At 51.7% G+C, this 26,740-nt stretch overlaps 1 protein-coding gene across 1 annotated transcript in view; it reads right to left on the bottom strand.

Annotated features, from left to right (window-relative positions):
* Positions 1-6: 6 nt before the first annotated feature.
* The window catches only part of ROR2 (receptor tyrosine kinase like orphan receptor 2), a 37,987-nt gene continuing 11,253 nt past the window's right edge, over positions 7-26,740 (bottom strand). Inside the window, exons 4-9 of the mRNA XM_077759330.1 lie at positions 23,396-23,683; positions 22,704-22,734; positions 10,917-11,044; positions 6,781-7,026; positions 3,645-3,847; positions 7-1,802 (exon numbers count right to left, since the gene is read on the bottom strand). Of these exons, the coding sequence (XP_077615456.1) occupies positions 363-1,802; positions 3,645-3,847; positions 6,781-7,026; positions 10,917-11,044; positions 22,704-22,734; positions 23,396-23,683 (2,336 nt within the window). The 3' untranslated portion in view covers positions 7-362. The remainder of the gene's footprint in view (positions 1,803-3,644; positions 3,848-6,780; positions 7,027-10,916; positions 11,045-22,703; positions 22,735-23,395; positions 23,684-26,740) is intronic.

Below are 26,740 nucleotides of genomic sequence, written 5' to 3'. Positions count from 1 at the left end.
TCACCCAGGCCGACCGCCGGGAATCTCAAAGCCCAAGGTCGCACCTCACTGCCCCTGAGGGCCCATATTCCAGAAGATTCACCACGTTCAATCCACATGCTGGCGTGGAAGCCTCCTTCCTGCAAAGCCGGGCAGTGCGCGCTGTGGTCTAACCTCAGGGGATGCAGACCGTGCAGGTGGGCGCCACGCACCTTCCCGGGCCCCCGGCCGGCGCCAGCACAGAGACCGTCCACGCACGAGTGGCCACAACGGCAGCTCTGTCTGTGCTCACGAGGACAGCGGAGGAGACTTCGCTCGGGGACAGCGCAAACCAGCGGGGGCGGGGGGGGGGAAGGGGGGGCCCAAGCCGCCCCGCGTGCCCCTCAGGCCTCCAGCTGGACCTCGGCCTCGTCCATCTGCAGGGTGTCATTGTCCCCCAGCAGCTCGGTCTCCGGGACGGAGCCGTCCTCCTCGGCCTGCTGCACAGGGCTCTGGGCCGCGTCCTCTGGGGCGTGCGGTGCGTCCTCGGTGGCCTCGGAGAGCAGGGCCGCCCGGTCGGCCACGGACGTGTTGGAGGGCGCCGTGGTGACGTAGCCCGTGCTGGTGGAGCCGCTGCCACTGTGGTGGGAGCCGGGCTTGGGGACCGCCGGGGCGGGCACCTGCTGCGGGGCCATCTGCATCGGGATCTGGACCGGGTAGAAGTTGGGCAGGTAGGCCCCGTAGGCCGGCACCGGCTGGTACCCATTGACGGGGATGTAGAGCTGGGGGGGGGGCACCATGGGCCGGATCTGGCCCTTCATGGGCATGAACGGGGGCTGCGGGAAGGGCTGGGCCTTGGGCTTGGGGCCCCCGTAGCGGGCGTTGCTGACGTTGCTGACCGGGCTGGTGCTCAGGGAGCTGGTCTGCGTGGCGTTGCTGGCCCCCGAGGTCTGTGCCGAGCTGTTGTAGGTGGACAGGTTGCCCCAGGCCCGGAGCCGGCCGTGGATGTCCTTGAAGCGGGGCCGCCGGCTGGGGAACTCGTTCCAGCACTCGAGCATCAGGGCGTACACCCAGGCCGGGCAGTCGTCGGGGCAGGGCAGCACCTGGCGGCTGCGCACCATCTCCACCACGTCCTGGTTGGCGTGGCCGCAGTAAGGCTGCAGGCCGTAGCTGAAGACCTCCCACAGCACCACGCCGTACGACCAGATGTCCGAGTCCACGGAGAACTTGCCGTACACGATGGCCTCGGGGGACATCCAGCGTATGGGCAGGAGCGCGCTGCCCATCAGCTTGTAGTAGTCGGCCGAGTACACCTCCCGGAACAGCCCCAGGTCCGAGATCTTCACGTTGAGCTTGTCGTACACGAGGACGTTGCGAGTGGCCAGGTCCTTGTGCACTACGTGGTGGCTGGACAGGTACTCCATGCCCGACGCGATCTGCGCCGCCACGTGCACGAAGTCGGGCGGCTCCAGCGCGGACTTCACCGTGCGGTCGTCGTCGGTGCTGCCCACGTCCGAGTGCGGCGAGCGCATGACCAGGAATTCGTGGAGGTCCCCGTGCGAGCAGTAGCTGAAGACCATGCTCAGGGGCTGGTCCCTGGTCACCACGCCCAGCAGGCACACGACGTTGGGGTGCTGCAGCCGCGCCCGAAGCATGGCCTCGTGCCGGAACTCCTCCCGGAGGGGCCCCTCCGCCTTGTCCTTCAGCGTCTTGATGGCCACAGCCTGGCTCTGCTCCCCCGGCGCCGGGCCGAACAGGTGGCCTTTGTAGACCTTCCCGAAGCGATCCTCCCCGAGCTCCTCCATGAACCTCACTGAGGACAAGCTGATCTCCTTGAGCTTGGCCTGCCGAGGAGGAAAGTCCCAGTGAATCACTTCTGTTCCCAGCACGGGACGGGGCCAAGCAGGGCAGCTGGGAGCCGGGGAGGCGCAGGGGGCAGTCCCAGCCAAGTCCCACCCCCCGGCCCTGCCCACCCCAGACTCAGCCAGCCCTGAACCCCACTCTCTGCCCTTAAACATGCCCCGAAGCCGTGAGGCTGCCTGAAAACCTTCAACAGGTCCCAACCAGCCTGCAAGCAATGTGCCCCCAGACGTCAGACACCGTTCCAGAGTGTGGGTGCACCCCTGTCCACACTGAAGCACACGCCACCCCCCAGCCAGGCTGGGCTCCGCTGTGCCTGGGGCACCCTGGACCCTCCCGGCCGCGCCCCCCAACCCGGGGCCTGTACTGCTGCCCTCGACAGGTGCCCGCCCTTGGATGAGGTCCAGGCATGAGTGAGCATCACGAGACCCAAGCTCTGTCGTGAAGCCTGCGGTGGGCTTCCCACGATTCCCGCTGTTTTTAGCGTCCTGGCCGTCACTCTCCAGCTGCCCTGTGGGCCCGTCTCACTGCTCCCCGATTAGATGCCTTAGGACAGAAGCACCATCGGACTGCGTTGAGACCAGCCCAAACCTTGCCCCTCTCAGCTCTACGGCCAGCCCTGTCCTTCTTGGCGGAGGCTCCCGCTGCAAGGGGCTCCGCACTCCGCCCCATCCACCCCCACAGCCCCCACAAACATGCAGGGACTGCTGGTTACGGAGCTGGGTGAGGCCACTCGCTCCTGACCACAGTGAAGACCCCCTTGGAGCCCAGACAGGAACGAATGTCCCCCCAAAGCTTGCAAGTAGCAGAAACGTCCCTGCACGTGAGGCAGGCAGGTGACGACTACTCTCTTGTGCTGTATTTTGGGGTGCTCTCGCTGTCCTAAGAGCTCTCGGGATGGTGGCCTTCAGCGAACCCTGTCCTGGCTTCACTAGGAGCCTGCTGCAGCCCACTGCATGCGGACCAGAAAACACACCCCAGCCCTTTAGAAGAGCCAGCCTGGCTCGCAGGCCGTGGGCCAATCTGAGCCCTTTCCCTTCTGTTCTCCTGTGGGGAGCGCGGAAGCCTGCAGGCTCAGGATGGCTCCCCTGGCTCCCGATAACGCACAGGTCCAGGCGGAGGGGAAGCCAGAGACGGCGAGGCAGTGGACCCCAAACACGCCTGCCGCTTACTCCCTAAGGGCACAAAGGTCTTACATGATTTAGACAAGATACAGCGAAATCGAGGGCAGTTTAAAATAGTTATGTGTCAGGGCGCCTGGGGGGCTCGGTCAGTTGGGAATCCGACCCCTGGTTTTGGCTCAGGTCATGATCCCAGGCTCGTGGGATCGAGTCCCGTGTTGCGCTTTATGCTGGGTGTGGAGCCTGCTTGAGATTATCTCTCCCTCTGCCCTTTTCCACAGCTTGTGCTCTCTCTCTCTTAAAAAATAATAAAATAAAATAAAACAAAGTAAAGTAAAAAGAAAAGAAAGTAAAAATAAGTAAAAAATTAAATTAAATAAAAATAAAATTAAAACAAAGTAAAGATAAAATAAAGTAAAAATAAGATGAAGTAAAAAGTTAAAAATAAAATAAAGTAAAACTAAAATAAAGTAAAAAGAAAAGAAAGTAAAAAGAAAGTGAAAATAAATAAAATAAAAAAATAAAGTAAAAATAAAATAAAAGAAAGTAAAAATAAAATAAAAGAAAGTAAAACTAAAATAAACAGACTAGGACCGGGTAGAACAGGACAGCGTAGCTCTGTGCTGTGTAACGAGTACGTCAGGAAGCCGAATCCCGCGGGCCAGCGGTCTCTGGGCAGAGGCTATGCCCGCACGGGCAGGAGACCTGCTTGTGCTGGCTGATGAGGGGTATCTCCACGTCCTGGCTGGGTGACGCCATCAGCTGCCGCCGCTGCGGGGTGGACCCAGAGGACTTCTGCTTATTCCGGCACATGCAGACCAGGAAGAACAGGCACGCGATGACCAGGGGAATCGCGATGCTCGGAACCAAGATGTACAGAATTCCCATCCTGCTGCTGTCCTGGGGGCCTGTGAACAGCAAGGGTCACGAGGTTCTAAGAAACATCCCCCTTCCCACTCGACGTTCTCCACCAGCCCCCCTCCCCGACCCCACTACAATATTCAAACACAGTGGACGTTTCCACGTGTCACACGGAGGGGCAGAACCGCACGCCATGCCTAAAACAAGGGTAACATCCTGAAAATCGCACATCCTGCTGTACATTTATGAAACACGATCCCCAACTGTCACCAAGGAATCAAATGGGAATACACAGCACAGAAGATAAGCGAATTCAAAGGGTCTTATCAGAGTAATAAGCAAGGTACTAGAATGAGCAGTGACCCTGGTCTGCAGCATTTTAGGATTTTCCACATTTTTTGTATAACGGACACATATTCTTTTAAGATAATAATGAAAACTGCATTTGATTTCGAAGAGCACTGGCAGCCAGTGAGTTTGACCCCATACAGTACGTAACTGGGGCTGGAGCCTTGAAGAAAGCAAGGCGGGATGTATAGACGGGAGGACTCCATGTGGATTTACTTTTCTGCACAAGAAGCAATGCTTTGTCTCCCTCTGCAGGATTTACGGAGACACACACGGGGCACGCCGGGCTGAAGCACTGTCCCCAACCAGTGTCTGTCTGTCCCTTCCATCAGCCCCATGTCCCCCACCCCCCCACACATAAAATCAAAACTCTCCTGGCCCCACCCTCGAGGCAGATGTTCTAGAAGCCTCAGGGGCAGTGGAGATTGTGGGTCATGGTCATTTGTCATCAGAAGGGCTGGGGAAGATTCCATGCCCTTCAGGTCAAGGTCAGTGATGTGAGCATAGTCCAAACACCTGGGTGACCATTTGTCTTAGCAATGACTTTTCAAAATCACCACCAGATAACGTGCACATTAATGACTATATATTATAGGAAAGTGGGTATTCCTAACAGCCCATTCACCAAACGCTATCCCACTGAGAACAGGTGGGTGTTCACCTGATTTTCTGGGTATATTTTAAGGTGAACATGAAATAAATGAGATTCAGCTAGTTTGACATACAGAAGCAACAATTTGACATGTTTTCAAAGAATTATAAGTAGAATTCTTTTCAAATAGGATCATATCATCGATATTTTCCTGTTCCTGCTTTTGTGGCAGAAAAACACATCTCAGACAAGGTCTCATGAAAACCAGACAGCCCTGCGCATTCTTCAATAGCCGCACCCAGTTCCACGGTCATCAATCACCCTCCAAGTCCCCACTGGTAAACGATTAGCCTGTTTCTGATTTAGCTACTAAAAGTGATACTGAAATAAGTATCCTTAGTATTTCGGACCCTTAAGTGCAAATGTTTTTGCAATATAAGGTATTCTTAGAATTGTCAAACCAAACAACGTACATATTTTTATGTTTTGTTTTATTTCTATTTACAAAAGTAGTAACTGCTCGTTGAAAAAATGTCTTCTATTTTAACATTTCTGTAGGCTGTGGGAAACCACTGCTAAAAGTTTGGTGTGTAGGATCCAAAACTTCATCCATAAAAAGCAGGTGGCTATGTGTGCACCCCCCCCCCACACACACAAACAACCCTCTTTCCTTTATGAAGAAAGAGACAGAGAAGGGACAGGAGGGAAGGATGAAGAGGGAGGGGATGATGAAGGGGAAGAAGAGGCAGCAGAAATCACACAGCCATGGCCCTACAACTGCCCTCTTTCCGTCAACAGGACACCATGGACACCCTCCCTCACAGGAAGCTCTCTTAGACACCAGTAGCGTCCCACGGAGTAGCTTTACGATAATCTAACTACTGACATTTTCATCCTAAAATTTATTTGTGCAGCGATCAATCACCTGAAGGTCTGTGTTAGGCTCTGTGGTGAGGGGCTCCTGAGGGGCTCAGTGAGCCGAGTATCTGGCTCTTCATTTAGGCTCAAGTCATGATCTCACAGAGATCAAGCCCTTCGTCGGGCTCGGCTTAAGACTCTCGCTCTTCTCCCTCTGCCCCTGCTCTCATTCTCTCAAAAAAAAAAAAGAAAGAAAAAAAAGAAAAAGAAAAAGAAAAAAGAAAAGAAAAAAAAAAAAGAAAGATCTGTGGAGCTACGAGTGGCAAATTTGGAACTGCCCAATCTTATGCTTCCAGAACATGAAGATGCCAGTTGTCACTCCCGGCGACTACAGGTGGAACCGCGCTCGGCCCGGGGCTGACAGGGGACACAGCGAGCCTGGCTTTGCTGCACTGTTCATCTCTCCTCATCTCTGTGTCTTCTCAGTAACGTTCCACCAACCCACTGCCTCCAGGGTCCAAAATGTAAGACTCAGAAGGCTCTTCTCTCGGGGTGTCCAGGCTGACGGGAGCCGGCAAAACGTAAATAAATGGTTGCAGTACAGGAATCACGTTTGTAAAGTCTGCAGCCCTGAATCACACCCTCTCCTCCTGTTCCTCATTTAACAGAGAAACTGCAGCGAAACCAGTTACAAGGTTGAAGTTCTGCTGTTCCTCACTCTGCAAGCCCCTTGTGAAGGCCGGTGCAGAGGAGCGGGGGGCAGAGCTGTGTCCCTAGCGACAGATGCCGGGAAGCACCTTTGTTAATACCACTGGGGACCGTTCTGTGACCACGCTCATGGAGAAACGAGCGACCGGACCCAACACCCTTCCCAGCACCGCACACACAGCAGGGGGCTGACAGGGGCCTCCCAGGACATAAACAGCAGTCCCCGGGGTGCTGCAATTAGGGGCCATCAGCACATGACTCTTCAGACTCGTCTGGAACTTAGACCGTCCCAGAATGACCAGATATTACTTCCATAAAGTCAACGGCTTTACTTAAAACCAACAATCCCGGTGGTGACGTGGGCGGGGGGAGGGAGGGAGGGAGGGCGCCACCAGCCTCCCGGCCCCACGTCACCCCCGGGTCGCACCAACAGTCAACACTTTCAAAAAAAAAAGAGAGAGAGAGAATACATACTACAAGGGGGTACGTCACACAGTTCCATGCGTACGTTTTTATTCTGCGTGAAGCACCAAGGGCCCTCCATCTGGCCCCCCGGGTTCCGGCAGTACGCGTGGCCCCCTCCGAGCTCGGGGAAGTCGGCGCTGCTCAGGTGGTGGCTGTGCGGGAGCTGCAGGGCCCACGGCTGGCAGTGGTGCCCCGACTTGGTGGTGCTGGCGGTGCCCCGGTAATCTGTGCCGGAGCCGTTGTAGCACTGCTGGTCTGCGGGGGGAAGAGGCGTTAGCGGACCCGAGGGCACTGGGCAGCGGCCCAGCCCCGGGGCGCAGAGAGCACCCCTCTGCAACTCGGGCACCAGCAGGGGCAGCAAAGCCACTGCGCCCGCATGTCCCCGACTGGAATTTCCGGAAGAGTGGACGTATCCAACTTCCAAGGAGAGCAGCACTGAAAGTAATGACATCATAGAGCCCCGAGCCCTCGCGTTACACTGGGGCGCATCTGGGGTGCATCTGGGGTGCCTGGGGGGCTCGGTCGCTTGAGCGTCTGACTTCAGCATCAGGTCATGGTCTCACGGTTTGTGGGTTCAAGCCCCGTGTCGGGCTCTGTGCTGACAGCTCGCAGCCTGGCCTGTTTTGGATTCTGTGTCTCTCCCTCTCTCTGTGCCTCCCCTGAACTCTCCCTGTCACTCTCTCGCTCAAAAATAAACATTAAAAAACATTTTTTAAAAAAATTGGGGTGCCTCAGGGACACACACAGGTGGGGAAGAAAAACCATCTGGGGTTCTAGCCCGATCCTGAGACGGCCTCTGGGACCCACCGGGCGCCTCCATTCCAGAATGGGGACGTCAGCCCCAACCTCGTGTTCACTTGCAGCAGAGGCAAAGCCGAAGTGAAGGGGGGAAGGTGAACCCCCAGGCCACAGCCGCGAAGCCGCTCTGCCTCCCAGCGAGGACACCACGGGCATCTCTGCGGCCCAGGGGAGGCCCCAGAGCTCTCCGAGCCAGCCCTGCGGTGCGGGCGGTGAACGGCAGTTCTGCAGAGCTCGCCGGCGTGGGCGCCGTTCTGAGTACTTTCTCAAGATGAACTCACTTGATCCTGCTCCCAGCCTCGGAGGTTAGGAGTCCTCATCCCCGAGCGACGGCAGGAAGCTGGCATTTAAACTACTTGTCCAGGGTCCCAGCTTGGGGAAGCCCTGCAGCCAGGACTGGGGCGTGAGCCAGTGAGCCCAGAGGCCAGGCTCTGACTGCCCTGGTGCCGACTGGGAGCCCCCGGCCTCGCTGGAGAAGGGACTCCAGACCCCAAGCCCGGGAGGAAGGAGACCCAGACACAGACAGCCTTCTGGGGCAGGTGCCACGAGGACGCCCACCTTGGACCAGCGGACCAAAGCTGGGGCGCTAGGGACTCCCTGGGGTCCCTAGGGGGGCAGGGCGCACCGGCTGTGAGCCTGCGCTGGAAGGACCCCGTGACTGCGCCAGGGCGAAGGGGGCCCCGGTCTCTAGCANAGAGCTGCCCGGATTGGCACCGGACACAGCACGTCCCTGGTCACCGCCGGCCCCTTAATACCATCCAAGGTGCAACAAAAGGGAAACAGGGGCCTCGTCCCGCCGGATGCTTTTTCCATCAATGGGGGGTTCGGATTTTGACCCCAAGGCCACTCCCAGGGCCCTGCCGGGACCCGGGCCTGTGGGGCNTGCGGTGTCACAGTCGGGATGACCCCGAGCCCTGGTGCGGGGAGAGGACACGGGTGGGAGCTGCGGGTGAGCAGAGCTGTGGGGGGACCTTACTCGCCCTCTCTCGGCCATCGGGGCCCAAAAGAAGGCATCAGCCGGCGTGCTCACTGCCAGGAGGCCCATCCCCTTTGACCTGTGAAGGACCGGCTTGTAACAAAACTTGATCCGGGGCAGCCAGAAAAGAGGGGCCCCTTTGCCGGCACATTTAGGCCCTGGGAAGCCCCAGCTCTACCCAGGACTTGTGGTGCAGAACCCAGTGCGACCAGCAGGTGGCGCTGCGGGCACCCGTTATCCTGGGGGTCCCGCTGGGCACCCGTTATCCTGGGGGACCCGCTGGGCACGGGCAGTAGCCCCAGGGACACGAGCTGGGGAGGCAGCCCCCTGCCCTGTTGTTACTACAGGACAGCGGGTCACTCAGTCCCCTTCTGGTCCTGTGCCTTTATCTCAAGTGACTTGTTGGGACCGAACCCTGGACTGGAAGGCTGCACAGAGCCTGTGTGGGCGGCCAGGTGCAGTCGCGTCCCGCCTGGTCCCTTCCGGCCACAGCATTCTGCCATGACGTAGACCCTGACCACCAGGCAGAGACAGACTCTCTTCTTAAGAAGGCCAAACCTGGCATTTCTTCTGGGGTAACCCACCAACACGGTGTCACAGCTGACCCTCTAAGGGCCTCTCCTCGCCTCCCCTCAGAAGGTATCACGCAGGGGCTGACTTACGATTCCACACACCTGGAAGGTCCAACAACTCACTACTCGCCTTTGCCCGCGCCCCACGTTAGTCTGAAGACTCCTTGGGGCCCTTCCCTTGGAAGCTTCCAGACTCCTGGGACAAGCAATGCTCTCCACACAGAACGCCTCCACAACCATCACAGTGTCTACACAGCAAGCCAGCCAGTTGAAAGCCACTTCCACTTCACGCTCCCAAACATCCACAAATCGAGAGGTCTTCTTTTGAGACTTTTCCCAACGACTGCTGTGAAATCAGTTGGCTCAGATATCGGAGTCGTTTAACGCCTCACACGGTTCCTGAAGAGCTAACTGAGGGGCAACCTGTGCCTTGAATCGGGGTCTGCCAGTTAGCGGGATGTAAAATTCTAGAGTCTGTGGCTAGTGTTTGCAAAGATTAGAACCCAAGAGAGGATGTCAGACTGCAGGGTTCACCTTAAGGCTGTAACCCGCTTCTTTCCCTTAATGAAATAAAACTGAAGAGAAAAAGCACTGCTTTTGTTAAGGGTGCGTTTTGTGTCCCGTAACCCATTTCCTGTCTGTGAGATAAATGCATGTGGATACTAAGCCCTAACATAAAGCACAGATTTTACAGTGTGCGGTGGCCAAAAAAAGTTCGAGAAGTTTGGCTTCAAATAGCCTGAAAAGCTTTTCCAAAGAGAGATACCAGTGTTTTCTAGACATTCTGCTGCTGGGCCCCCACTGCCCTCTCCACTCCTCACTGGATGCCTGGCCCTGTCCTCAGGGCCTCAGTCCCCATGGGCCAGGCAGGTCTTTGCTTGACCGTGACTCTAGACCCTCCAGGCTGAGGTGAAAGGCAAGGTGGACCTGAATTGAGAAGGACGCCCCAATGACACCTCCAGGGGCGTCTGCCTAGGACCTCACTCTTGGCCCTCAGCAGGGCACCGCGTTCTCTGCATGCCCCCCGCGTCTCCTGGGCCGCTCAGCCTCAGAGGCCTGCAAGTAGTGCCAGCGTGTGTTTGTGGGAACGGCAGAGACGGGGGAGCAGGGCTCTGGGAGGTTTGGTCTAATTCATTTTCTTCCTTCCCAAAGGACTTCCCCTAAGATGACCTTCACATCAACGAGTAGAAGTCAGCGCGCTGAGGACTAACAGTGACCAGAAACGTTACTCCTAAGGAGACAGAGAGCCAGTCGCTTTGTGCTGAGTGACTGGCCGCACTGCCCGAGCTGCGAAGGCCCCTGAAATCTCGACCGTTCCCTGGGGACTGAAGGCTGATACGGTCTGACTGTGCGGTGTCCCCACGCAGCACTGGTGACCTGCAAACCTCCTTCCCGAATGGCAAGGGTGGGCCTGTGCCCCTAGTCACCAAGCACGAGTCTCAGACAGGAAAGACAGAACGAAGAAGTCAAGGGATCGAATGCCTTGGGCCCCGGTGCACGCCGCAGTGTGGCCAGCCTGGGGACAGAAGGCCCTGGCAACACAGTGAGAACACGACAAGGCACGACTCCAGACCCGTTTGGTTGGCCTAACTAGGCATACCAGACGTATATTCTAAGCACTTGCTAATGTGAGCACGCCAATGGGAGCATTCTAGAATAAGCCACGGTGGCAATTCCAAATGCCTCTAATAAAGGTTTCCGCTGCAAGACCCACAGAACAGGGACTGACCATCCAAGAGAGTAACTGGCAAACACAAGCGGGCGCTCACTCTCTCAGCACGAAGCTGTGGGGCTCCTACCTGTGATTCGATTTTCGATCTCTCCCTGCATCTGGAGGGAGTCCACATAAATGGTCCGGTTCCCGATGAAGCGCGCACAGGCGATCCCTCGGTAAGGCTGGCAGAATCCGTCCTCATGGTAGTCGTCTCTGGGAAAGACACAGTCTGTGAGCACAGCCGAACGAAGACCTCAGTACCCTTCATGATTCATTTTTTCCTTTAAAATCTTCACCTTATGATCTAGCCGTCTCGTTCCCTGGTATTCACTCAAATGAATCGAAAAGGACCACACAAAACTCCGCTCACAAATGTGGACTGTAGTTTTATTTGTAACTGCCCAAAACTCAGAAGCACCAAGCTGTCCTTCAGTAGGTGAACGGATAAACAAACTGTGGTCTATCCAGACGGAGGAACGTTACTCAGTGCCAGGAACGAAGGAGCCACGAAAAGACACTGAGGAACCTTGCACGCAGGATACCAGGTGGAATACCAATGAAGGAGCCCACCTATGTGTGATTCTAACTCTGTGACATTCTGGAAAAGGCAAAATTGTGGAGACAGTAAAAGGATCAGTGGTTGCTGGGGGCTGGTGGGGGGGGGTGGAACGTGGGGTGAACGGGCAAAGAACTGGAGACTTTAGGGCAGTGAATCTACTCTGTGTGATACAATGGTGGCTAGAGGTCATTATCCATTTGTCCCCTGAATAGCACAAGTTTGAACCTCATGAGTCCATTTACAGGAAACTTTCTTCAGTAAATACAATATAGTGTGGAAAATGTATTTTCTCTCCCTTACTAATTTTTAAAAGTTTATTTATTTTGAAAGAGGGTATGAGAGGGAGAAGGGCAGAGAAAGAGAGGGCGAGAGAATCCTAAGCAGACTCCATGCTGTCAGCACAGAGCCCGACTCGGGCTGGAACCCATGGACCATGAGATCATGACCTGAGCCGAAATCAAGAGCTGGACACTCAACAGACTGAGTCACCCAGATGACCCTCCCTTAGGATTTTCTCAATAACATTTTCTTTTCTGTAGCTTACCTTATTGGAAGAGTTCAGCATATAATACATACAAACTACATGTTTGTGGACTATCTCATTGGTAAGGCTTCCAGTCAACAATGGGCTATTAGTAGTCAAGTTTTGGGGGGAGTCAGAAGTTATACACTGACTCTCAACCCTGCAGGGGGTCAGCGTCCCAGTCCCCGTGTTGTTCAAGAGTCAACTGAACATTCTGGAAATCTGCAGAATGGACATCAGCAAGAGTGAATGCTCACATATACTACAGACTTAACTTGATCATTAACGTATTGATACCAGCTCTCTGCCTGTAATGAACACACCACACTGATGCAAGGTGCTGCTCACGGGGAGACCGTGCATGTGTGCGTGCTGTAGGTGGCTCAGACCACACGTAGAAACATGGGGGACTGACGGGGTGCTGGCCAAACGCATGGCCCTCCTGCTGGGCCCCTCAGTCTGACTCCCTCCCCAGGGCCCAAGGGGAACAGCCCGCACACACCCACTACTTGACCCCCCTACCCCCCCGGTGGAGTCTGGGTCACATTCTTCCCTGCAGAACCCGTCACTCCTGCCTTCAGCCGATGGATCAGATATTCTGAGGACCCAGATGCTTTTCCAAGGGCCCTCATGACGCTCTAAGGACACAGTAGAAGCCACCACGCAGATGCATGACGGCTCCCATCTGCTGGGGAGTAAAGGCGAGGGGCCAGGGCTCCCAGGACAAGCTTCTAGCAAGTGCCTTAGGCCTGTCATTAAGACTGTTTTTTCCAGCAAGTGTGTCACCTGCCCTTAAGCCTAACATTTGTCATCTCACCCTACACTAATGACCATGGCCCAATGAAATGCTGTGTTGTGTCCAATTCTGCCACATGGCCTTAAAAATCCCTACCTTAGCTCCCCTCCCCCCCAGATGTAAAATCTGGTCACGCCTAGCAGTGGAGACAAAGGACCTGGCGGGACACCCTCTCTTCAGCCGCTTCTGGCTCTGTCCCTCCTTGGCACCTGCAAGAGCTCTTTTTTTTCCTCAAAGAAAGGAACCTGGAACCATAAATAATCTAAACAAAGAGACTGTGGTGTCAACAAGGGCTGGACGCCCTTCCTTGTAAGCTCGCTTAGCCATTATTTCTTTGGGTCAAGGATTCCTTAAACATAGTGGAATTAGCCAAGCACATGTGCTAACAATATCCACCCAGCGCACCCCCCTTCACTCTCTGTGAGCTGAGCGAACTGCTGATTAAATTAAAGCCAATGCCTACGCTTGCCAAACACACCCAAGTGCAAGTCAACTCTGCCCCAGGGTGCGCGCTACACGTCGCTGTTTGCCGCTGAGTTCGGGTGCTCCCACGCTACACCAGGAAAATCACTGAGACTCGCATACTCTGTTTACCATCACCCACCCCAGGCATCGGTCCCTTGGGGTGACCCCACAAGGCTGAGCAATTTCTTTTCTCCACCTCAAGAGTCAAGGAATAGAAAGCCTGGTCCTCTGCTGTGGCCTTCGCCCTGGCCCCTGGTCAGGTGCCCCCAGAAGGAGGGAAGGAGCAGGGGACGGGGAAGACACGCCGAGAACGGGCTCGAGGCCATTGCGTCCACCGCTCACTCGGCTCAGGGGGCGTCTAATCTGAATTGTAGAGAATGTCCACAGACAAACAGAAGTGGGCTGAAAGTGACGTGCTTCAGGTTTCTGAATTTTGATAAAATAAATGGGAATTACTTTCTAGTTTCAAGCACAACTATGGTTTATCTTTATGGGGCATAGTTGGGGACCTCTGAGGAGTGACAGGGCTGGAGAAGTGTGTACACGGGGCCACTCAAAGACCAAAGAAAAGCACTGAGGCAGAAGCCGCCGTCCATAACATCCCTTAAACCACACAAGTGGAACAGACATGGGTACTGAATCACAGAATCTCAATGTCATAGACATTCAATTTTGAGTATCTCCTACATTCCTAATGTCCCAGGCACTAATCAAAGGCCTAATGACACAGATGAAGAAGAAACTTACACACCAACAAATTAATGGTCAAGGGAGGGAGACATGAATAACTACAATATTGATTAAAAAAACCTAAAAAGCAAGAAGAGTAGGTGACTGAGAAGAGACAGAGGAAGGACAGAAAGTGTTTATCACAAAGGGCAGAGAAGACAGTGGGCAGATGCGCAGGCACCTTCCCCTCAATGGTACACACATAAAATTAGTTTGAAGAAAAGTATAGAAAAATTCCTGGATATAAGGAATGAATGACTTTTTTCCCCCAGTAAGCTGCATGCCTAACATGGAGCCCAATGCGGGGCTTGAACTCACAACCCTGAAATCAAGACCTGAGCTGAGATCAAGAGTCAGATGCTTAACTGACTGAGCCACCCGGGTGCCCCTTTAAGGAATATATTTTTGAACTACTAAAACTAGCACAGATTTGGTAAAACCACAGGATTAAGTCAATACAATCATTTTTCTATATGTAACAATTAGCAAATGAAAGGTTTTAAGAGGTCATTTACATTCATGTTAAAAGTACACAAAGGAGTAGTCAAATTCATAGAGACAGAAAGTAGAATCATGGTTGCTAAGAATTAGGGGGAAGGGAAAGGGAGGAGTCATTGCTTAACGGATACAGAGTTTCAGTTTGGAAAGATGAGAAAGTTCTGAAAATGGATGGTGAGGATGGCTGCGAAACCATGTGAAACGTACTTACCGCCACGGATTATACACTTAAACATGGTGGAAATACTTAGGAATAAACTTAATAAAGTACATGTAAGACCTGCACACTTAAAACTTCAAAACACTGTAGAGAGAAAGAAAAGAAACAGAAATAGAAATATATACCATATTCATAGAGTGGACTATTCACTGGCTTTAAGGAGTCACTTCTCCCCAAGTACAATCCCACCCACCCATCGAAATCCTAACAGGATTTTCTCACAGATTATTTTCACATATAAAGAGAAAAATAACTATATAATGAGAATTTTTTTTAAAAGAAAGAGCCAAGTGAGCACAATTAACAGTACCAATAAGGGGCGGGCAGACATCATGTACTTCCACATGCAAGACCCTGAAAAGGAAGCATCACCTATCTACTTTTAAGTAAAAAATGCATAGCCAGAATCTAATAATGAACGTTACAACGCCATAAACATCAAGCCAAATTCAAATCCAGGGACACTCTGTACAATAACTGCTTTGCATGTATCAAACATTTCAAGGTCATGAAAGGTGGAGGCACTGTTCGCACTAAAACAATACGGACAGCCTTCTGTCCCAGGGAGGAAGTCTCAATAGAATCACTCAGGCAATGAAGGGAACTGGACAATGATGCAATCTGACATACACCCTGAACTTGAAGCTGTCGTTCTGTAAGGAAATACGGTTGATCTTATGGAATACGCACTGAAGTATTAAGGGAAGAAAGAATCCCAGCACTACTTTTGTAGAAATTGACACACTGATTCTAGAATTTACTTGCAAATGCAAAGGTACTAAACCGCCACAACAAACATGAAAGAGAGGAAGAATGAGGGTGAATTTACACCATCTGACTGTATGGTTTACCACACACAACGTTACAATTATCAAGACAATGTCATATTGGGACATAAAGACGTGGCAATAGAACATGATACAGAATCACAAAACAGACCCTCACCTATGGTCAACTGATTTTCAATAAAGGCACTAAGGCATTTGAGGAGGAGCATACAATCATTTGAAAGAACTGGATATTTGTATGGAAAAGATAAACCTGAACCCATAACTCCTACAAAAAAATTGCTTTTGAGATGGATCACAGACCTAACCATAAAAGCTAAAACTATGGCATTTATAGAAGAAAACACCAGAGAATATCTTTATAGTACTGAGGGAAGCAAAGGCAAAGATTTCTCAGACATGATGCATAAAAGAAAAAAATGGTAAGTTAGACTTCCCAAAGTTAGGTTTTCCTGCTCATCAAAAGACAGCATTGTGAAAATAAAAAGGCAAACTACAGACTGGGAGAAAACAGTTTACATATTTGACAAAGGAATCATATACAGAATATATAAAGAACTACTGTAACCCAATAGGAAGATACCACAGTAAAACTGAACAAAAGACTAACAGTTACTTCACAAAAGTGTGGCCTGAAAAGATGGCCACATCTTTTCCGACGGGAAAATGTAAATCAAACCACCATGAACCATCACAATGCAAGACAATGAATGGCTGAAATCGGATGAAGCCACGTGTTGGTGTGGATGTGGAATAATTGGAATGTTCACACACTGTGGGTGGCAGTATGAAATGGAAAGACCACTCTGGGGAAGAGTCTGGCAATTTCTTATGACTTATGTACGCATTACCATCTGACCCAGTAGTCGCACAGCCAGGATGCATTCTAGAGAAATGAAAACATGCTCATGAAAATACTTGAACACGAACATTCATAGCAGTCTTAATTGTAACTGCCTCGAACTGGAAACCCAAACTTCCATCAACAGGTAAATAAATGTACTGTAGTATCTTCATAAATCAGAATACTTATCATCATGAAAAACAGGAATAAACCACAGGAAGAATCTTTCAGATTTTCCATTTCATGAAAGACGCCAGACCCAAGAGTCTCCCCAGGGGACGTAAGCACCCCGTGGCTGGAATTTTTAGTGTTTGGCTATTTCCTTCATTGTTGCATCCCCAACACCTTGAATAGGGCCTGGAACATAGTTGGCCCTCAATCTAAATCTGTTAAAAGAATGAATGATTTCCTTACAAATGAAACACTGTGCTTTATATTTGTAATTCCAAGATGAAATGCTCCTAGCATCTAATTATACCAATGTCATATTAGATGTGGCAAGTGTCCACGTGGTCCAAATGAACACACCCAACACCAACATCCATGTCATAAAACCCCAAGCCTGCAGCACCCTTAGAAATGCTCGTTTCTGCCATGGCCATCTCTAAGGCCAGGATCACACAGGGTGTCCAGAGGCAGAGAAATGGCGGCCCCGGCATTACCAGTTCACCAAGAAAGAAGTGTCATTCTCCTCCACCGTGTTCATGGGGTGGGTCCCTCCTGGGCAAACCTTGTGAGGTTGGTATTTTCTTGGATGCCTTTGGAGGTTGGTGTGTAAAAAGCATTCATCCACGCATCACAGGGCCTACCAGCTAATGCATGGGCTCAAGTGAAAACAAAAAGACTAAGTGGAGGCATTAAATGTGTTACTACACGTCCAGCGCTAATACCGTCATTACTGCTAAAGTGCAAACATTTCTGCCTGTGTCATCTGCGTGGTCTGAATGAAGGAGGGTGTGCAGGCTCTAATTACTTTACCCACGATTATCTTTTCAGTCACTTATTACCCACATCAGATCACCTTAAAATGAATTAACTTTCTATCTTTTATTCAAGGTCTGCACTGTGGGATTTAAGGAGTTACATTTTACAAGAAATGGAACCTATGGTTAACGAGAAGTTTTACAAGAAATGGAACCTATGGTTAACGAGAAGTCATGGAGAAAAAAACTTAGGCTGGTTTCTCTCCTTGCAACAACTCAGTTTGATTAGGTTGGTGGCTTAATGGCTTTAACATCAAATGCTCAATGTCAGCTTCTGCCAGAGCTGGTGTACCCACCAAGTGTAAGGCAGCTTGCTTTCTCCTGAAGTCATGTTTAATCACTGGCAGTCTCAGGTGTGTTTTTTTTTTTATAGTGCTATTTTCCTGTAATTAGGATAAAGTTTGAGCTCGGTTATGACAGTTCCCTAAAAATAGCAGTGGAAGGAGCTGGAGGGAGCAGAGAGCCGAGTTCTGTTTAGACACGCCAACCACGGGGTGCCTCTGAGTCACCCGCCCGGAGATGCCCATTATGTGGCTGAGTTTGGGGGCATCGAGGTGGGGAGAGAGCTCAGGATGCAGCCCCAAGCAAGATGGTTTCCTGGGGGCCAATAAGTAACATAAATGTTAATTGTCCAGAAGAACAGCACATCTTCCACTAAGCAGTGTTTGTTGAAGCACATTATGTGTAAACACACGTGTGGCCCATGAACTTGGCCCAGGACAGCAATGCAGGAAACACAGAAGCTCTTACCTGCAGGTTACAGGGGCCATCGACCACCCCGCCACCACATGGCCATGCCACCAGGCTGCCCCGTGGTGTATGTACGGGTCTGTAATCATGAAAACAAGCCACTTTTTCAAAGAGCAGATAAAAAGGAAACCCACATAGGAAACGTGAGACACGTAGCGTCACATTAGTCCCCTCCCGTTCCCCAGGCTGCTACCTGAGTAAGCTGTAATAACCTTGCCTTTGAACCCACGTCTGTGGGCTAGCAGTCTGTTCTAAAAGCCTTAGTTCCCCATATACACACCCTCCTCACCCTCCCTGCAAAAAGATGAAAGGAAGAGCAATGTAAACGGTAATAAATCCCTCTACCTCCCTCAGCACACGTGACCCGGTGGGTGTTCAGCGAACCGCCAGTGTCTGGGCGTGTGGGTGTGTGATGGCAGCAGCTGGGGAGGCGAGCTCGGGCGGGAGTCACCGCGGCCAGCCCCACTCATGTTTCGGGGTGGCGGCACATCCCGGCGCGGGGACTGGCTGAGGCTCCTCTATTACTCGCTGCGCGGCTCCCCAATCGACGGCTCCAGCTCCCTGCTTGTCCAACAAGGAAAGAGCCTCAGGAAATGGCCCAAGGGAGGAGTCCCAGGTGGGATGAGCAGGTGACGCTCCACGGACAAAGATGGAGAACTTGTGGACGCATATGTCTTAAGGCCACCCATTTCCCCTCCTTCTGTCTTGGTTTTGGTTACCTTCCAGAGATGCCACAAGGAGGTGGCATCTATCGACACACAATCACGGTTAAGCGTGGGTACCCCAGACCACCAGGTGCCCGAAGGCAGTGGTCATCCGCCACCGCAACGCAGCACATCAATTCAGCAGCGCACTGAAAGAGTAAGTCCCCCAGCCGAGGGTTGTCTACTCAACTCCAGGAGATCTACTACGTGACACAATATTAATATGTTCAAAGGAGAGAAACTACGCAGTCACCTCTGTCTCTGAAAAAGTAACTGCAAAACTTGGATTTCTGTGCAACTCCCATAAAAATACAGGCTGACAAAAATCCAAATGGAAGAGTAAAAGACAATGGAAGGAGATAAAAAAAAACTGGTCCCCTAATAAGGTGGATGTAGGAGTCAGCTAAGGCTGCTGTGACAAATGGCCCAGATGGGGTAAGCTGACTTCTCATAGTTCTGGAGGCTGAGAAGTTCAGTATCAAAGTGCTGGCTGCATCAGCTCCTGGCTTGCAGATGGCCGTCTTCTCGCTATGTCCTCACACAGCAGAGAGAGAGCTCTGATGTGTCTTTCTCTTCTAAGGAGAAGTCTGGTATTTCTTACAAAATTCAGCACACACATACCCTGTAAGCCACACTACTCCTAGGTATTTACCTAACAGAAATGAAAATATATGTCCGCCAAAACGTGGATGAAAATACCCTTAGGACCTTATTCGTAATAGTCAAAAGATGCAAACTACTTAGGCATCCATCAACAGAAGGGTGGCTAAATCAACTGGTACTATCATGCAGTGGAACCAACTTCAGCAGCACAAATGAATCTCAAAAACATTATGCTAAGTGAAAGACTCCAGGCTTAAGTGGCTATGTGCTGTAGGATTTCATTTCTATGAAGTTCCAGAACACATAAAGCAAGTCCATGGTAGAAAAAAGAACAGAACAGAACAGTGGTTGCCCGAGGAGGAGGGGAGTTGCCTCAAAAGCTGCATGATGGAACTTTCTAGAGTGATAGGAATGTTCTGTGCCTGGACATGGGGTTTGCACTGCAGAGATTTTTTTTGCATTCACTGGACCTTATTAAGGGGATACTTAGGATCTGTGTGTTTCACTGTATGTAAGGTTTTTTTTTTTTTTATGTTTTATTTATTTCTAGGAGAGAGAGAGAGAGAGAGAGCGTGAGCAGGGGAGGGTCAGAGAGAGAGGGAATCAGACTCTGAAACAGGCTCCAGGCTCTGAGCTGGCACAGAGCCCGACGCGGGGCTCGAACCCACGAACCGCGAGATCATGACCCAAGCGAAAGTCGGACGCTTAACCGACTAAGCCACCCAGGCGCCCCTCACTGTATGTAAGTTTTAACTCAAAAAGGAGGAAGAAGATGAGGACCACAGATATTAAACTCTTGTTAGTAAGTTCCGGGCTGCAATACTGAAGTGCAGGTGCACAAATACCTGTAACTGATTGTGAAATACACTAAACCAATGAGATGGATTGATGGATGGGGAGACAGGCGGTACCGCTTGCACAGTGAGGTGTAAATGGCGGAGTCTAGTTGGTGGGTATATGGATCGGATGTTCATTGTCCGATTCTTTCTGCTTTTCCATTTTCCATATGCTTGAAATTTTTCCTAATGTTAGGGAGGAAAAGAGCACCTTAAAGCATGAAGAAAATGGTCCTTGACATGACCATTCAATTCAGATGTTAACTTTCACCCACTTTATCTTACAATTCGTTGTAATTCTAATCGAAAACACCGCCAGAATTCTTCAAGGAAATCAGCGTGTCCTTTAAGACACGACACAAAAACCTTGAAACTGCTGAGGACTACTGATAAATGACAGAAAAACTTAAATTTCTATGTGGTCAAGAAATAAGACATAAGTGATTACTAAAAATCACGACCGAACAATGTGAGGGCGGAGGCCAAAGGACAAGACGGGACATAAAGGAACGACGAGTGTCAAGAAGCACCTATCGGCGAGCACACATCACTGGTGGCAGAGAGAATAAAGTGGCCGATACCAGTTTTTCTCGAGAGTAGCGACAACGAAGAGATTTATGGGAACCACGCTGGAAGTGAGGGGGAAACGGGTCCTCACTCGGGTGACAGGGAAGGAACCGTGCACGGCTACTCAGCAAGGTCGCTGACAAAAGGTGATCCTGTCCCTTGCGTGTCTATGTTTCAGAATCTTCCCCGGAGAAACTCCAGCCTCGGGACACGCACAGGGAGGCCACGGCGGCCTTGGGACAAGGGAGATTCTCATCGCGGTGGGAAGATCCCATGCTCCTCTGGGGACAGATACAGGGAGAAGGACAATCAGGGAAATTTAAAATATACATGCCCAGGGTAATATCCTTTATGTACAAAAGTGCACGGCAGTCAGCGGATGCCTCTCTCCAGATGTGCAAGTGTGCCAAATGCTCAGAGGCCCTGCTCAGGCACACACACCCAGCCGACGGTGGAGGCGATCCTGGGGGCGGGGCTGGGGGGGGAGGGAGAAACTTTCACTGGACCAGAACAGCCTGAATGGTTCACGGGAAGGTGTTGATTTTATCCTTAATGAGGAACGAGGAAAAAAAAAAATAAATGCAAAAATATTGCTGGACTTTTCTATAAAATGTGACTATAGGGGCACCTGGGTGGCTCAGTTAGTTGGTTTTGTTCAACTTCAGCTCAGGTCATGATCTCATGGCTTATGAGTTCAAGCCCCACGTCGGGCTCTGTGATGAAAGCTCAGAGCCTGGAGCCTGCTTCAGATTCTGTGTCTCCCTCTCTCTCTGACCCACCCCTGCTCACGCTGTCTCTTTCTCTCAGAAATAAATAAAACATTAAAAAAATTTTTAAAAAGAATAAAAAAACATCAAAAAATAAAATGTGACTATAGTTGATATTTACATGTTTAGTGAATCACATAATTACATATAAATTATATTTATCTTATTTTCCAGTATTGTATGTTTGCCTTATAGAATGTTTATGTAAGTACGTAAGTATGAAAAAAATACAAGAAGTCGACTTTTGAAAGCACTACACTTCCTCCAAACTCATGGCTGTGCCCTGGACATTTCTTCTTGCCTCCCTCTACGAACGAATGATTGTTAAGGGCAAGTGCTCAGCACTACTGCCCAGCACAGAATGTTCTCAATCATCTGCCTTCTGCGAACGGTGCCTCACGTGCACTGCCAGGGGCCCTGCCACCCACACAGCCCCGTGGCCAGTGTGGCCGAGGCACCAGGGGGACATGGAGGAGTAACTCTAGCCAACACGTAGCTTCGGTGCTCCCTGTGCAGGGCACCTGGAGGTGAAGCGACGGCTTTCGGATGCGTCTGCACAGGAAATGAGCCCATCGGCCCCTGCTAAGCCCAAACACAGCCCTGAGGAGAGGGGTTCTCGTGCCCAGGATGACAGATCGTGTGGGGTCCAGAGGAGACTCTCCCAAGATGGCCAGGAACGAGGGAAAGATGCTACATCGAGGGACGAAGGGGCTGGGGTCACAGCAGAAGGCACCCACGGCTCCATAGAGACGCACGAGCCCGGCTCTGGGCCTCCGCGTCTTCACCTCTGGAGGCGGTCTGAGACCTGCCGACGCGGGCGGAGGCGCTGAGGCTCAAGGGCCACACGTGTGGAACACGACAGCAGGTGACGCCGTTGTGGGCGGGGCTGGGATTTCCGTGGGAACGGCCTCCCTGTTCCCCATGTGCTCCGGGCACCCGGGTCCTGGGTGGCCCCAGCAACCTGGCTGGATGGCTACACCCGCCTTCCAGCCTCGTACGGTCACAGTCACTGAAAGGAACGAGCTACGGCTGCTCTTAGGCAATTCTCCCTCACTCGGAGCCATGGAAAGCAGAAGAGTGTTCCAGCCCAGAGCCAGCCCCTCGTCGTCCTCGTGTGAAGTCCAGCCGGCGTCCGGCACATCCGGCAAACACGTGTGTCTGCTGCATTGAAAACCCTGGATTCTTACATAACGGAAACCCTCAGGGAATGAGAAAATGGCTTGAGGAAACAGATACTTACTGAAAGTTATGATTTGGGCTGTGTGTTGGACCTAAAAAGGAAAAAAANCGGCGGCCCGAGATTACACGGCAGGGTCGGCGAAAGCCACAAAATACGGAAGAGGCGCTCTCTGTGTGTGCAGAAGCATTTAGAGGGATTTTGGAGTTTTGCCGTCTTCCCTCTCTCTCGCAAGATCTAGTTTCTAACTGGGGCCCGAGGGGTCTGGCGGGGCCGGGGCATGGCAAGCACCACCTCACAGCTGAGATAGGAGAGGAGGCCTCCCTCCCGGTCCTGTGATTTCCTCGCCACCTCTGATGGCGCACAAGTGTGTGGAACCATCAATGCGCTCCGCTCTGGGCTCCGCCGCTCAGCTGGGCCCAGGCTTCTGCGGGCAGGAGACGCCCGTGTCCCCGACTTGGTCCGCGCAGCCTTCCCTCTACACCTCAAAGCTCACCTTTGTGTCTGGGGTTATTTTCTGCGCTCCAAGTTTACAGACCATTCCATCTGTGTCTGTTTTCTTTTATGACTAGTAAGTGGCTAACAGCGTAAGCCAGGGCCTCGTGCACAACGGGAAAGGCCCTGGGGAAACGGTTTTACTGGGTCCCCCTCTGCTGGCTCCTGCGCATTTGGTTTTGACCTGCACCGTCATCTCCCGCTGCGCGGCCGTGAGCGTGGCTGGCGGATAACCTCGCGCCTGGGCCGCCCCAACTCACCGAGCCGCACAAACAGGACGCCCGTGGCGGTGATGGTCTTCACGCTGTTGGTGGCCACGCACTGGTAGTAGCCCGTGTCGGTCGTGTCCAGGTCTTGGATTCGCAGCCGAGAACCGTACTCCGTCTTGCGGATGATGACGCGCCGTGGCTCCTGCACGACTGGGGCGTCGTTCTTCAGCCACCGCACGGTGGGGGGCGGGTTTCCGGCCACCTTGCAGTGCAGGATGGCCGTCTGGCCCTGCACTACGGTGATGTTGTTCACCGGCTCCAGAAAATTCAGGAAGTAGCCTGCAGGGAGAGAGCGACCACACAAGAGGAAGGCTGAGAGAGGGCTGCAAGGAAAGGCTGCCTGCTCAGGAAGCCTTCCATTTTCCCTCACATAAATACAGCCCATTCCTGCCACTGGCAGTGATTACATTCTAGAACGTTCTGAGAGACACTGCGTTAGTGAACACTGAATGGCCGTTCCAGGGGAAATATGGCATTAGGTTCCTTGGGGCCTCTGGTCACAGTGTCTTCACCAATCATGGTGTTAACCTCATTTCGTGCGTCTTTCTGTTTAAAGACACCTTGTTAATACGTATTGTTGATTTGCTAACACTGACCCCAAGGCCAACACTGCTGTTACCTCATACCTTAAAGAAGCTTATCTAATGCGCGGCTTCTCCATGAGGCACATCACAGCCTCCTGGTGCTTAGGAACGCTACACAGCCCTTCAGCACTGTCCCCGGGGGTCAGGGGGGCAAACTGTGAAACCACCAGGGCGCTGGGGGCTCAGTCCATTGAACATCCTATTTCGGCTCAGGTCATGATCTCTCAGTTCGTGGGTTCAAGCCCCATATCTGGCTCTGTGCTGACAGCTCAGAGCCTGGAGCCTGCTTTGAATTTTGTGTCTCCCTCTTCTCTGCTCATCCCCTGCTCACACTCTGTCTCTCTCTCTCTCTCAAAAAATGAATAAATATTGAACAAAAACCTAAATAGCAAAATTGCCAAAAAAAGCACAAAAATGAAAAAAAAAAAAAAAGAAAAAAAAGACTATGTAGATCAAGAAAAGGACACGTGTTTACCCCATGAGCTGCAACAATTAGACAGGTGTCACCCTGTTGGGCGTCAGCCAGGAACGTGTGCGTCAGGCAACTCTCAATCTTCACCGCCTTGGGCATGCCTCAATGCCCCCAGTGCACCAGCAGCACTGACTTTGGGGCTACACGTACACGTTAGGCAGGGGGTGAACTCGAAAATACGGAACCCGAAAATGAGAATCAGCTGTGGTTCTCTTTGCAATCCCTAGATCTAGTCTAACCTCAGGGACTCATGATGTGATTCACGGTCGGAAAGGCCACCCCTCTCCTGGCCACACCGCCTCAAAGCCTCGATGAGGAAAAACTCATCGCCAAACAGACACATCCTGAAAAATGAGCTAACCGCTGGCCGGGATGGAACAAAGATGTCGCGGCTGAGTGCTGCTAAAGGCTCTGTCCCTCAGTGCCCGGGGCAGGAGCTGGGGACCCAGGCAGGGCCCCACACGGGAGCGACAGCAGGCCTGACAGTGCTGGGATACAGAGCGGGTGGGGCTGGAGAGTGGGGCTCGATCCCTCCTGGGGTGCAACTCTCAGCTGGTGAAGGAGAGGAAGTGAAACAGATGTGTGTGACTTAGTGCGATTATGTATGTATGTGGCGTGTGTGTGTGTGTGTGTGTGTGTGTGTGTGTGTGGTGTGTGGTATGTGGGTGTCATGTGGTGTTTATATTTGTGGGTGTGTGAGGAGTGTGTGTATGTGTTTGTGTGGGGTGTGTGGTATAGTGTGTGGTGTGTGGCATGTGGGTGTGATGTGGCATTTGTATTTGTGGTGTGGTCTGTGTGAAGAGTGTGTGTGTGTGCGCGTCTACATGCCTGGTGTAGGGTCAGGAACAGGGAGATTGCTCAAGACAGACACGCTTCCTAAATTCCATTAACTAAGGCTAGACAGACAATCAGTCATGAGATGAACTCACTTCAGACGAAACTAATATAATTGAGCAATCTGAAAATGACCATAAAATATATTCATGTTCTGAATCTTTTGATTCCTACACTTAAGTAAATGAACTTGAAAGACTGAAAGACGGCATATATCTGTTATCACTGCCTTAACTGGATGGAAAATTACAGGATTTCTAGTGGACCCTTGAGGAACGTTTCACAGGATGGACGATGGCCCCTAGATGTCATGTGGCAGGAGGCAGCAGCGGGTGGGGAGGCTGTGGATTTTAAGATGAAGGGATGGTTCGACTTCACAAGGGACAGTGGATGCATCGCAGTCTGGAAAGGCGTCAGTAATTAGCATGAATCATCATTAGCTGCATGTCCACCTCCATTCTCTCCCAGCCAACCCTTTCCTCCATGCACTAAATTAAGCTATAGAAGAGAGTTTTGGTGGAGGATACAGAGCCGGGGTGTGAGGGAAACGTCGAACAACCCCCTGAAAAGATGGGCTGAACCAAGTAGGGTGACATTCTGGATGTACACTCGTCATTAGCGCAACGGCACGGGCCAGGCTGGGGGCGCCCTGGTCCCTGCAGCCCCCACCCTAGACCTTGAGTCTTTGAACACTAAATCCAACGTGGTTTGACAGTCTGAAGCAGTTACTCTGATACAATCTAGACTGCCCTGATTGTGAGAGACACCCCGTGAGCCCAACTTCATCAGAGGGTTTCACAGAAAGCACTTCCAAGTTGCTTAATATTCAAATGCCTCGCCTAAGTTTGCATGCCACGAATGCACCAGAAGGGCATATAAAACAGTCATCGGGACTGTACTGTAACACAGCACATGACACATTAAAATCACAGTGCTCTCTCCTGGGCAGGAGCTGAACAGTAATCCCCATCTCCACACTGATGACAGTTTCTCCAAAGCCCTGTGACAAACCATAGCCTCCCAGCAGATACGGGCAGCAGCTTCGTATACAGGTAGAACGGAGGGATCTGTGTTTCCGGGCTGACGAGCAAAACATCTACAAGGAGCAGGTGCAGGGGTCTGGGGGCTGGGACACCGTGGTCACTGCCGGCTCTCATCTCCTCCCTCTAGGGGACTGGCTTGCTCTAGTTCTGACACCCCCTCCCTCCACTTTTAGGACATCAATGTCCTAAAGCCAGCTGGGCTGCGTATCCTGAAAGATACAAAAGGATCTTCTTCAACATGGAGGCATTTATCTAGAAAGGGAGGGAAGCGGGGGAGACGTCAGAGAGGAAAGTTAAGGGGATCGTTCCTTCTGTACAACTGAGGGGACTTGAGGAGAAGCCAGCCAGTAGCTACTGCACAATTACCACGAACAGACCCAGGATCTGCTTCTCCGGAATATCT

Source organism: Crocuta crocuta, unplaced genomic scaffold, assembly GCF_008692635.1.
Source record: "Crocuta crocuta isolate KB4526 unplaced genomic scaffold, BGI_CrCroc_1.0 scaffold41, whole genome shotgun sequence".
NCBI classification, from domain to species: Eukaryota; Metazoa; Chordata; class Mammalia; order Carnivora; family Hyaenidae; genus Crocuta; species Crocuta crocuta.
The sequence above is the reverse complement of the archived record's forward strand: the minus strand, read 5'-3'. Positions and strand labels throughout refer to the sequence as shown.